Genomic DNA, 13487 nt, shown 5'->3' with positions numbered 1-13487 from the left:
AATAAATAAATAAATAAATAAATAAAAGGGGTTCCAGCAGGGATCCTGGCCTCCAGCAAAGGCAGCCCAAGAAACAAAACAGCAAAGGAGCAGAGAGGGCTCCCTCTCCGTGCTCCATCCATCTGCCTCCCTGGGAATTGGCCGGTTCTCCTCCGCCCCCTGCTGTTCAGGGGAGGTAAGATCACTCCTAAGAAGCAGTGTTGCTTTCCTAGACTTCTATGTATAAACTATACATATGAATATATATGTGTACATATGTAAACATAATTGAGGATCAGCCCTCATGCACAGTTTTCAAACTCTTGATTCTACTGGAAGTTTTCTCTCAAATTTAAATATTGTTCTTTAAACCCGTTTTTAAAGGCTATATAAGGAGGCCCTTGTCAGCTTCCAGAAAGTGCTGGAAAAACGTAGATAATTTGGCCAACGTTTTGGTCGTCTCCAGGTGTTTTGATATTATATATGATACTTTAATGGAAGTCTTAGCACTCTGATCCCTTCTTTCTCTAGGCTAGATGACCAGATTACAGTATTACTGGGGCAAATGGTGCGGATGTTCTTAAGGCTGGTGACACAGGAAGATGAGGTCAAGTGCATGAGTCCATCCCACTCTCTCCTGACCAGCACCAAGTATCAGTTAGATACATCTATGCTAATTTGACAGATGAAAATGATATTTCACTGTATCTATTGGAATTTTTTTGTTTACTGAGTGTGAACTTTTTCATTGTATAGTGATTAGCAGTTGGTACAGTATTTCCTCTCTGTGAATTAGCCATTCATGTCCTTTGCCCATTTTTTTTTCTACATGGGTCTTTTCTTAAAATTGATTTTGGGGCACCTGGGTGGCTCAGTGGGTTAAGCATCTGACTTCAGCTCAGGTCATGATCTCTTGGTTTGTGAGTTTGAGCCCCACATCGGGCTCCTTGCTGGCAGTGTGCAGCCTGCTTGGGATTCTCTCTCACCCTCTCGCTCTCTCTCTCCCCCCCTCTTTCTACCCCTCCCCAGCTCACCCTAAGTACATAAACATAAAAAAATAAAATAATTGAGTTTAATGAACTCTTTATAATAGGAACAGTTTCTCTGTTGGCCTTTATTTTTATTTAGTTTTTTCTCTGTTGGCCTTTAAATTTTGGGTGAGTTCTTTGGACATGGGGACATTTTGGCATAATCTTTAGGATATCTTCCGCTGCTTTCGGCTTACAAAGTCCTTCCCTATTGTGAAAGTTATTTATGTTCTTGGCCAACATTTCTAGCCATCCTTCTGAGCAATGAAGAATAGCTTTTTGGGACCCTTGTGATTTATTTTGTGGAGCTGTGTGACAAGTCTGGGAGTGACAGTGAGCAGAAGTGGTTGCAAGTCTGGCCTCAGGCCTATAATTGCTAATGTGAGACCTCCCTGGGTGCTGGGCTCTCCAATCTGGTAGTCACCAGCCCCATGTAACTACATTTACTGTAAGTGACATAAAAAGTAAGTTCGTCAGTTTCAATAGCCACATTTCGGCCTCGTGTGGCTGTGGCCACCATATTGGACAGGGTGGCTATGGAACATTAACATCGTCCCAGGGGGAGACTGGGGCAGCGGTGCCCGAGCTCCCCCTCTGCTGTCTGACCCGCTCTTTGCTGTGGAGGCGGCACTTTGGAGCCATAGAAACTGGGTGAGCAGCGCCCCCTACCAGCCAGTGGTGGACACGTAGCAGGGTGGGGAATTCGCCTTTGTGGCTCAATGAAATTTGGAGGTTACTGGTGTTTTGTTTCGTTTAAACTATAGCATAATTAGGACCTTTTTGCCTGTTCCATTCTATTTAGTTTAATTAAATGATCAATTTGAAATATTTTTAAATGTCTATATTATCTAGTTAGGGAAGTTTCCAACTATGTTTTTTTTTTCTTTTTTCTTAGCCATGCTTTCTTGTTTATGCTCCAAGATACACCCTAGGGTCATTTTGTTTGGATCTGGATTGGAAGTGCATTAAATCAGCAATTTGCAGGGGCGCCTGGGTGGCTCAGTCCGTTAAGCGTCTGACTCTTGATTTCAGCTCAGGTCATGATCTCAGGTTTGAGATTGAGTCCCACATCTGGCTCTGTGCTGACAGCGTGGAGCCTACTTGGGGTTCGCTCTCTCTGCTCCTCTCCCCCTCTCAAAATAAATAAATGAACTTAATTTAAAAAGGAGTTAAAAAAAAAATCAGTAACTTGGGAAGACTTGACACTGTACTATTCAGTTTTCCCACCCAGGGCTGTGGTCTGTCTCTCCATTTACTCAGCTCTCCTTTCAGACCTGCCGGTCAGGTCAGTCACATGCCCACCTGCAGAGAAGTGCTGTGGGAGGAGAAGGACAACACAGTGACTTTTTACGAAGCAAAATTAATTCCTCTTAAAGAATCCCCTCTCTCCCTACTCTTTTGAGGTTGAAATGGCTTTTTCATTATAAAAAGACTTTTTAAAAAGGTTCGTGCTTTCTTCTAAAGGTATGAATGGACAAAATACACTTTGGAAATTTCACTGAAACGTGAAATCTCAAAACCTGGATTACGGTTTTCAGTCGGTCTTTATTAGGAGACACAGGTCATCTCCATTTTGGTAGGGATTTTGCACTGGGATTGCTATTAGGAAGAGGGTCTTTTTTTTTTTTTTTTTTTCTTATTACATCTATTTCTACAGTTCCCTGAGAACACAGAGCCTTACGTGTCCTTCAGCAACCATCTGCCGAGGGCCTCGAATGCGCACGATGCCTGCAACTGAGGCTCAGAGCCTAGCCCGAGTGTAGGAGCGCTCCATCACAACCCTGCCAACGAGCAGCTGTTCCAGAACCAAGAGAAACAAGTGCCTGAACGGAGCCATTTCCAGGAGGTGCTGATGCTGGAGTTCATTTGTGAAAACAAGGGGTCCAATCGATGTTTCTTTCTTCCGTGAGTGGAATGAATGCCTGCAAACTCAGAAATGGACTCTTTTGTTAATCAAAACAAAAACTTTTTTTTCATTTGTCTCGGGATACAATTATAGGGGGTGGTAGTGGCGTTTTTGCTTGAAGCCTGGATCACCCAGTTCTTTTCTGCCTTCAGTGCATCGATTACTAATCAATAAGGGAGGACCCCTTGCCATTAGTTTCTGACTGTACTTTGACTTTGGGCCAGACTCAGAGATACAGAGTACCCCTGTTTTTTGCTGCTCTGGGGCTAAGGCATGTTTGTTAAAAATCTTTTTAAATGTTTATTTGAGAGAGAGATAGAGAGAGAGAGAGAGAGAGAGAGGAGAGATAGCATGAGTGGAGAAGGGGCAGAGAGAGAGAGAGGGAGACACAGAATCTGAAGCAGGCTCCAGGCTCTGAGCTGTCAGCACAGAGCCCGACACGGGGCTTGAACCCACGAACTGTGAGATCATGACCTGAGCCGAAGTCGGATGCTTAACTGACTGAGCCAACCAGGTGCCCCTAAGGCCTGTTTTTGTGGAGTTAAAATGTAGGAAATTAGGGTACACCCCCCAAAGTGGGACAAAGAATGGAAAAAAGTAAAGAACAGAATGAGCGAATCTCCTGTTGGGGTGTGATGCTTTCTGCCTAGATGCTTCTCTGCTACCTGTCTTCTCTGGGTCGGGTCATCATCCCCAGCTTCAGTTACCTCTTATACAACCCTACTTTTTTTTTAATTTTTAAATTTTTAAAAAATGTTTATTTTTGAGAGAGACAGGGAGAGCACGAGCGGGGGTGGGGCACACAGGGAGGGAGACACAGAATCCAAAGCAGGCTCCAGGCCCTGAGCTGTCAGCACAGAGCCCGACGCGAGGCTCGATCCCACAAACTGTGGTGAGATCATGACCTGGGCTGAAGTCAGACACTTAACCGACTGGGCCACCCAGGCTCCCCTATAACCCTACTTTCAACTGCTCACTAGACATATCTCCACCCGGACACACTTCTTGGTCATTTCTCAAGTCCCCGAGGGTGTCCCAGAAAGCAAAAGTCTGTACAGGCCAAGAAAGGGCACGGGGCCCCACAAAAGATAAACAATATGGTCCGTGTCAAGGAGCTTATTGTCCGGGGATAGAGAGGTGTGGTCCAAAGGGTTATTACCCCAGAGGCATCCCTAGTTTGGGCTACCACGCCTTAGGCCACAGGGAAAAGACAGCGGAGTTATGCCTGGGCACCTAGGACAGTCACCTCAGAGGCTTTAAACTCTGTCTGTCCCTCCTAGAACCCCATCCCTGGAGTCTGCCTGTGCCTCAGAGGGCCCAAGAAATATTAGCAAGCTCTTCAGGTGAGGTACACCTGCTCTGTGTCCCCACAAACAGACCAGCACTTGCCCCACACGTGCGGGAATCTGTTTCATGGTGCTTTAGTCCTTTATTTAACGCCAGGCACTGCCACCTCCTAAGGATCAGCTCTGTCCTGCCTACAGGGTTTAGGCTGGATTCTTTCTCCACCTGGGGGTAGCCCACCTAATGGGGTAAATAGTAAAGCTGGCATCAGCTGAGCCAGGGAAAGTGTTTTCCAGTGTTTACCCACGTAGTGTCACAGAAGAGTCCACGGAGGGAACGCTGAAAAGGTGGAGAGAGTTGTACGGTCCCAACACAGGCCCTCTGACTGTTCCATCGCAGGGGGGTCTTGGCATTTCTAACGGCTCATTTTAAAAGAAGTCAAGACGGCTCATCCCAGAGAACAGTCACCCCTCAGCTTAAGCTGTCCTGAAAAAGCACTGGATGGGGATCAGGCCACACAACCCCCAAACACGGCACAGAGAGTCTGAGAAAATGGTGGAGGCCTTCACTCTGACCTTGCCCCTGCCCTTTTCCCCTGAAAACAGGGCATAATCCCCTCCTGTGAGGGCCATTCTCCCGAGGCCCAGAAAAAAGGAGCATCCTTATCTCCAAAGACAAGACCGTGGAAACAAACAGGCCTTGCTAAGTGTCCCCCACCCTCCCCTTGACTACACTTACCTCACACTCTTTGACTATCATGTTCCTCCGTGACCGCCCTCTTCATCGAGCAGAACAAGCATAAACACCCCCAGGTCTAATTGCTTCGGGTCTTCATTTTCTTATAAAGGCTCCTGTGTCATGTAAAACTTGTATACGTAAACCTGTGCTGTGTGCTTTTCTTCTGTTAAGCTGTCCTTGTCAGTTTAATTCTCAGACCCAGCCAGGGACCCTAAAAGGCTCGAGGAAAACTCTTCCTCCCCTACACGGTTCACCAAAATTATTTTACTTTTCCTTTAGAGAGGTTCTGGAAATAGAAAGGTCTGTCCCATGCTGTGGGAGGGAGGAGAACCCAAGGCATCCTTAAAAGAAAGGAACCGGCCTTGATGTTTCAAAAGATCAGGGAGAAGTGGGGGGAAGGGAGAAAACAGAGCTGAGGCATGTGAAGCAATTAAACAACTCCCCACATCTTAGAGCAGATTGAATTTACATTTTACTTAAAAAAAGGGGGGTGGGTGGGTGGTGTGGAGTACATACACAGGGAGGAAAACCGGGTGGGAACAACAATGGTCTGAAATGGATTTCTACAATTTTCCCCTACAATGATCCATTCTGACTGCTGGGCAGTATTTCTCCTGCTGGCGGACAATATTCACAAGGCTGTAGACGAGGGAACTGCCAAAGTTTAGGCCCAGATGGAAAGGAGAGGAAGTTATCATATACAATGTAAGTTTACAATACACAGCATTTTCTTTAAATGATGTAACGCAGTCGCAGGAAGAAGTTAACAATACTAACACGAGAATAATCAAATTTTTGTTATCCATGTACAGCAACTAACTGCTTTACAAAAAAAGCAAAATAATACAATATATCATCACATGTATTTACAGTGTAGTAAATATACTTTTCTGTCAAATTTTACACAAACTATTTACAGGTGAATATACTGCTTTAAAAAAAATTGTGTGGCTGACACGAAGAGTGAATTTTGTTTAGAAGTCCATTGCATAACATTGAATAAGACATGCCTCATGATGCCTGGAGGGCTGGGAGGGGTGTAGCAAACAGAAAGCCAAAACGAAACGGAAAAAGCCTAAAACCCGCTAAGCAGGGAGGGAGTCCTGTGGGGGTGGCAGCTGACTGCTCCTGGGGGTCCAGGCACCCCCTTCTCCTTCCTCCCCCCCCCATCAGGATTGCACGGGGCTGGCATTCTGTAACGGGCAGGGGAGGGGTGAGTGGATGAAGGGCAGAGCCTCGCCGCTTTCCCCCAGAGCCAGGGAACGGCGTCGCGATGTTGGTGAATGAGGGCGCACCCCTGGGATGGGGCCCGTGATAAAACAGGTGGGTTCTGCACAGCGACGTGCTGAGTCACGTTTGCCTCTTTAGCAAGTCAGGGGAAACATCCACGAACCCCAATTATGATGTTCTTTGTAGAACTCACATCGGATTACGCAAAATGGGCAACTTGCTCTGAACCTCAGATTTCTTGTGTAGATAGATGGTGGTAGGAAGCCTGAGAGAGTGTTTCATTTCTCAGGGGACGAGTACTGGTGAGGCTTAGGCTCATGTTCATTTTAGTTACTTGGAAAGTTAGGTTCTCCTCAAAAGTCAGAAGTTCTCTAAACAAGGTAAATTTTAAACCTTAGGGCGTTCTCAAATTTCCAGGATGTACCGATCAAAAAAGTATTTTCGCAGTTCAAAGAAGGCTCAATTTTGATTTGTGCAACGCTGATCATTTCGTGAGGTACTTCAAGTGAATTCATTCCATTCATTACACTAGAGGGAAATAATGAATAAATTTAAGAAATATCATACCTGGAAAAGTTTGTTATGGAAACATCACTATTTTTAACAGAAAACCTTTGGCAGTTGCTCTATTTTGATTGGGAGAAGCAGAACAGTGTGACAACACCCACCGACACGCACCGAACCAACCAAGAGGAAAAACGTGGAACCACAATGATTAAAGGCTCACATCTGCCTTTTATTCCAGGATCCAAGGAGTCGCGATACCTTCCCAGGAGCATGGGGTCGTGGGAGAACCATGACCTTAACAGCAGCGCGGCATCGGGTTGTTAAGGATCTACCTCTATCTAAACTCAGCTCTAGTCTTAGCATCTTTATAGACTTGGTTGCTCTGTTACCATAAACACTACTCTAACGCAGCCTCTACAATAAAAACACAAATTTAGTTAATTGCACCTGTCTTCAATATTTTCCAACAGTTCTATGTCAAAATAACTATTAACTTTAGTATTAACTAAAGTGTTTTCTCCTTTTATTTTGGCAGATGGTTCTTACTTTTCCGAGACTGTAAACAAATTAAAAAAATTAAATTCTTGTTATTTCTCAATATCAAAAGCAATTTTATTTACATTAACATATTACATTGTTACTGTGTGGATAAATGTGAAATGTGTTATATTATTAAAATCAGAACACTTCAATGTACCATTATTTCTTGATTTAGCTGTGGAATTTAATTTACTGAAATCCGCTCATGGAATAGGACTACAGGAGGCTCCCCTCCCCTACGTTTCTTTCCCCTCCCAAAGCCATCACATCGGAACATATAAAGGGAACCTGGGAATAGGGGGATATTATCTTTTTGTAATAAATACGGTTCAGTTCTAAATTGAAACATCCGGATACTACGACTGTGTTCACTGAAGTCAAATCATTTTGCATACTGCAGGTACCACCCAAAACTTGGGTCTGCATTACCAGGGAAATTCCAACACCAGGATAACCCATACGGTTCAGTATAGCAGCAACTGTTAAGGTCCCCTATTGTCACACTAATGCAGGCCGGCCCGTCCTTTCACAGTGGTTAAATGCAGTTCTATCATATAGAACCCAAATGGTTTGCTAAAAGGATTCCTGATTTTTTCGGAGGGGAGGGGGTGAGATCACAAGACACTTAAAATACATGTCGTCAAAGAAACTTTTGATAATATACACCACACTCTGTGTTTCTGGGAAAATCATCCAACGAAATGAAAAGCATCAGCTACTCTAGAAGTCCCGTACCATTCCATTTTGCTATGGAGCTAATGCAAACATTTACGAAAATGACCTTCAAGGAACAATTTCCAACACTTTGTTCACGGGTTACCCTGCTCAGAATTATTTAGGAAAGAAGAGAAGGAGGGGGAAAACAGATCATGACTATACTTAGTATAGTTTTGGCTTACAAAAACAGAAACAACTTTCAGCATACTTAAAGGTTAAAAGATAATCAACTGGAGACAAAAATAAACTAGTTTGGATGACTGAGTTTGGATAAGGCCTCAGAACCCGTCGCTTTAATTCGGTAACGTTAAGATATACGTGGTTATGCTTCCTTTCCTGTGATTATTGCTAATACTCGAGTGTTAGTATTTTGTAAGAACTCATTACAAAACTCTAAATCCCTCCACCCCCCAAAGTACCTTGCCTGTGGCTTTACGGTGTGAAGTCACTGAGGCTTGACGTCTACGGTTCCTTCGGTTTTGTAAGGTAAAAAAAAGTCCACAGCTAAAAGTCAGATTAAACATACCGGGGTTATAGTGCTACTTGTCCCATGAACTCCTATCTCGAAAAGTGTGTAAGTGAGACTAACACTTTACTTTGTAGGACGAAGGAGGGGAAACATAGAAGGCAGAGCTCTGTGCAAATGGCTTTCATAGCTGGCCAGTGGTAGCAGTAATCAAGAGTTCATCCTTTCTCACAAGTGGGACGTTCTCAGTTCAAGCGTCCTGACCTCCCACTTTCTTTGCAGTTGTTCCGAACACCTGCTCACACCAGACACGCCAAAAGTAGGAGAACGACAACAACAACAAAAGTTAAAGAAAAAGCAGCATCAGATTTAGGCAATGCTTCCAAGAGTTGATCATCTGGCAACATGGCAGACTCGGACGGGCTCCTCGCGGAACATGAAGTGCAGCGTCACAGCACGGTGGTGAGGGGTCACTGGCGAAGAGCCCGTGTGAGTTAAGTCTGTTTGAAAAAGGAAAGGAAGAAAGCTTCACACGATCTTCTTAATGCTATTACGTTTGAAACTGCCAGCGCTTCTTTGCTTCTGCACCTGGCTTGCGGATCCATGGCGAGTGCGTCCACTGTTACAGTGGCCAGAGGTGGGGGAGAGTTCAACGTTCTCCTTGTCGATCCCTGGAGAGAAGAGAAGCAGCCAGTTACTCTCCCTCCTCTGGTGCTGGGCTCCGGGGCTGAATATCGGGACGTGTAAAGGAGGTGCAACCTGGCAAACTGCTTTCGCATATTTCATTGTAACAGCTGCTAGGATGTTTACTCACAAAGACCTTGCCACACACAAAACTTCACATTTTGTTAAGCAAAATTTGCTATCACGGCAGAAAAACAGCATAAGGAAGAAAAGAAAAAGAACAAACTGACAAGTTGCAAGGAAAAGCTAGAGAGGCAGGCGGGCTTGAGCTGAACGAAAGGCTAGCAGCCACCAGGGAAGACGAGAGCTCCTACCACCAAATCATACCAGAAGCTTCCAGCAGAGGTCAGCTTCTAGCCACAAGGCCTTACTGGTGTTTAAACACAGAATGTACTCTCCAGTTGCAGAAGATACTGAAACTTGTCATTTCAAAGAAAGGAAGATTTTTTTTTTTTTTTAAATCACAGTGCCTGTCTCAAAGGAACTCAAATATTTACTGAGAATATATGACAAAGGTTATACTGTAGAATCTTTTAAAAAAATACTTATTTTGAGAGAGAGAGTGTATGTATGAGCAGGGGGTGGGGGAGGGGGAGAGAGAGAGGAAGAGAGAGAGACTCCCAAGCAGGCTCCATGCTGTCAGCGCAGAGCCCGACGTGGGGCTCGAACTCACAAACTGTGAGATCATGATCTGAGTGGAAATCAAGAGTTGGACACTTAACTAATTGAGCTACCCAGGTGCCCCTGTAGAATCTTTGCTTTAACCTTTTCAACTCTGGCATATCACCTCATGTTCTGCACCTAAAATAGATGCCATTCGTTTCTTTCACGGAGGAGATTTAACCTCCAGAAACTGGGCCCTACAATGAATTTTATCAACAGTCCAAGCAGTGACTTCATAAAAGTAACCGGAAGCAAAACACAACATAGTTAATCAGATTAGTAAAGATTACAAATTAGGTAACAGAATAGTGGTGACCCTGGGAAGTAGTGCCTGGAAGGGGGAATGTAGGTAGTTTCTTGGGGTGTTGGCAATGTTCTGTTTCTTGATCCAGATGTTGGATTTTTAAGTGTTCAGTTCTTGAAAGTTCACTAGGTTGTAAATTTGATCTGTGTATTTTTCTGTTACACTTCGGCAAAATTTACCAAAATAATTACTGATTATACCCACCTATGGTATCACTTGGTGGGACAGCAGAAAGCTGGAGAGCATGTTGGCAATTTGTATCAAAGTGCAAAGTACTGGTTGATATTTACGGATACAGAAAGATGACCATAATTTAGTAAAAGTAGGAAAAAAAAAAAAAAACAAAAAAAGCTGGGAAAACACCTGCCAGCATACGTTATTTCTGGGTAGCGTTAATTCAGGTAATTTTTACCTAATTATAATCATACCATTTGATTTTTAAAATAAACATGAAATCTGAGGATGAAAAAATACCCACTTTTGGACAAAGGACCATTTCAAGCCAAGAAGGCTTTATGTTACAGAAGATGGACATAGATCCAGACATCTACTTACTGGCTCATGAAAAGGAAGTGAATTTGTGATGACCTTCCAGGAGCCACACATCATTTAGACTTGGCCCTGAATTCCATTCAGAGTGTAAGGCCAGATGTGCACAGGCTCAACAGGGGTTTGCTGTCTCGAACTTACCACGGGAAGGCGGACACTTGCTAGTGTTTCTTTATGAGAGCGTGCACCGGGCTGCAATCTGAGTGCAGAGTCAGACCGCGCCCCCCACCCCTCCCTAGGAGCCGAGCACAGGGAACCAGCATCCGGAATCTGTCCCGTTCTAACCATGTGTGGAGAAAGATGAATGGAAGAAAGCGCACCCCGGTGTTCACAGGACGCTTCTCTGGGTGACAGAACTCTGGATGAGCTTTGTCCTCGTCTGTGTGTTTATTTGCATCTTCCTCAGGCGATTTTTTAAAAAAATAATAACAAAATTTAAAGAAGGCTGCTCATCATCTCTAGTGTGCCCTGAGCTCTGCAGTGTGTTTGTGCAGGCTCTTTTCATTGCCACGCCTGTCTCCATTAGATACATCCAACCCGTTTTTTTCTCCTCTCCATTTCCTTCCTGATGCCTTCTGCAGTCTCCTGCCAGAACTTTCTCTCTCTCTCTCTCTCTCTCTCTCCTTGCTTCTAGAGGGCATTTGTATCTCTTACAGTCTCCCTACACCACCAGTTGTGTCTACATCTTATCTCCTCTATGCCCAAAAAAGCAAAGATTATTTATTATTCATTTTCCTTTTCCTTTAGGATCTAGTTGCTATCTTCTTCAGTAAATATGGGCTGAAGGGAATGCTACCAGTTTTAAATGTGATCGCTGTAATTCAGAGCCAAAAAGCGTGCAACCCCTGATCTCGAGGGTGTGGTGTCACATATGGAGTGGAAAAGACAAAAATAATTTTGTTTTAGCTTTCTCCATCCAAAATTGTCATGAATTCAGTGCATATGACCTTCCATTTCCTTAAATCTGCATGGGGCCTACAAGTTCAAGTCCACAGTTCCTTACCTGGGGTCCTATCCTTCATAGAAAGTAAGATTCAGGCAAAACGAGGATTTAAGAAGAGAAGAGTCTGAAAACAACTGGGAGACAGCCATCAGGAGGAGCTCAGCGTGGGCAACCACGAGGAGGGCCCGTGGCCCTCTGGCAGCAATCCGCCAGCCTGGGGCTTGCTCTCGTGTGCACACCTTTGAGATAGCCTTGCCACTGCTGGGCTGGGCTCACTCCAGGGAGAAGGCACTCGTTCATTACACTGTGAGGGGCAATGCTTCTGCGGAGGCACAAGGGCCTGCTTGCTGATATTCCCAGAATGAAAATCACAGAAGGTGTAGTCACAGACTAAGTCACTAGGGTGAAGGTTTCTCCAAAGAAATACTAAGGATCTTCTATTTTCTGTCAAGCAAGTAACTTTCAGACCTCTAAATAAAAATTTAAAAGCCTTATTTATTTCCTGTTAAATGTTAAGGATAGAAAGCAAGCTATAAAGTTTTAGACCTTGACTATGTAAAGAAACGGGAAGGAGATGTATCAAAATGTTAAACATTTATAAAATGTATAAAACATAGTAAAATGTTAGAGTAGTGGAGATTAAGGGTGATTTTTTTCTTCTATTTTTCTGAATTTCCTCATTTTTTCCCCCCGAATGAGCACCTGTTCCTTTTGGTTAAAAATGTTAAAGTATCACTGACTTTGTCCCATCACCCACAGCCAAAAGCCTCCAGGCTATGTTAGAGGTTGATGTCCTACTTCTGCCCTCATATTAATTTTCATCTCAATTCTTGTTATTGTATGTGTGTTTTCTTCCTACTCGGTGACCCGACTCTACAAGCCACACACAGGTAAATGTGGCATAACTGTTTCCTAACTCCACAGCAAAACTGTTTTACTTTAAAGGAGAGGCTTATACAAACATCTTGGAGGGTCATATGTAAGAAAAAAAAATCAATTAAAAATGCATTACATTTATACCAGGGTGCAGCATCTTGGAGAAGCCAAGTTAGAACGAAACAGAGCGATCGTGGTGCCCAGTTCTGGCATTTTGGTTTCTGATTTGCACATTTGAGAATTTTGGCAGCATTCTTTCCTTTTGCTCTCTACAATGACATCTAGAAACCTCTCTAGACACTGGTGAGGGATCTGGGCTTGGCATCCCAGAGGAAGAACTCTCAGATGGCCAGCCAGACTGCTCAAATGGAGACAGGATCTACCCTGGACCAGTACAGGCGATGCTTTAAATTAGGAAGCAGACCCTGGTGTTGCCCCTCTGAGGCTTTGCAGTCTGGTTTCTTCTTAGGCCCCTAAGCAACAGCTTACGCTTCTGACTCTCAGTGGGCACAAGAGCAAAGCTGCCTGAGGTGATAGAAACCCAGAGGCCACCACGTGAATGAAACAAAGGTAAAAACTTGCGTGGTCCTGATTTCCTAGTTTCAGTCCCACCCCCCCCCCCCCCCCGCACCCCCATATGGGCTGTGGTCAAACACGCAGCCAGTTACAAACATGCAGGACAGAAGAAGCTGGAAATTCTCTAGAGCAGTGTATTAATAAGCACTATGCTTCAATGAACTGTGGTGGTTCCAGATAAAGATGAAATCCTAAACAAAAGGTGTTATTGGCCAGACTTTAGGAAATCAAGAAGGAAAAATGATTACATGACATAATAGTTATTGAAGTTATAAATCTATCTCCTCTGCTCGAACATGAGTTCCTTGAAGGCAGGTATCATGGTTTATATATTTTGACAGCTAGGGATAGGTCTAACCTAACATATAATAAAACACTCCATTTTTAAAATTCACCTATTTTTTTTTTTTTTTAAAGACCAAAATGTTTTCCCCAAACTGGAACCTATACTTTCATGAAATAATAAAAGGACTGAATCCCTTTTAGTTCTTGAGAAG

The 13487-nt window shown here is 43.9% G+C and overlaps 1 protein-coding gene across 11 annotated transcripts in view; it reads right to left on the bottom strand.

Moving 5' to 3' along the window:
* Nucleotides 1-5389: 5389 nt before the first annotated feature.
* Nucleotides 5390-13487, bottom strand: part of NF1 (neurofibromin 1) — a 248005-nt gene continuing 239907 nt past the window's right edge. For all 11 annotated transcript variants that reach the window (XM_053892642.1, XM_053892646.1, XM_053892648.1 and 8 more), the window contains one exon: nt 5390-9066. In XM_053892642.1, the coding sequence (XP_053748617.1) occupies nt 8924-9066 (143 nt within the window). In that variant the 3' untranslated portion in view covers nt 5390-8923. The remainder of the gene's footprint in view (nt 9067-13487) is intronic.

This window comes from Panthera pardus, unplaced genomic scaffold (genome assembly GCF_024362965.1).
Source record: "Panthera pardus isolate Hobbes unplaced genomic scaffold, ASM2436296v1 HiC_scaffold_3, whole genome shotgun sequence".
Lineage (NCBI taxonomy): Eukaryota > Metazoa > Chordata > Mammalia > Carnivora > Felidae > Panthera > Panthera pardus.
Note: the sequence above shows the minus strand (reverse complement) of the source record. Positions and strands in the feature narration are given on the sequence as shown.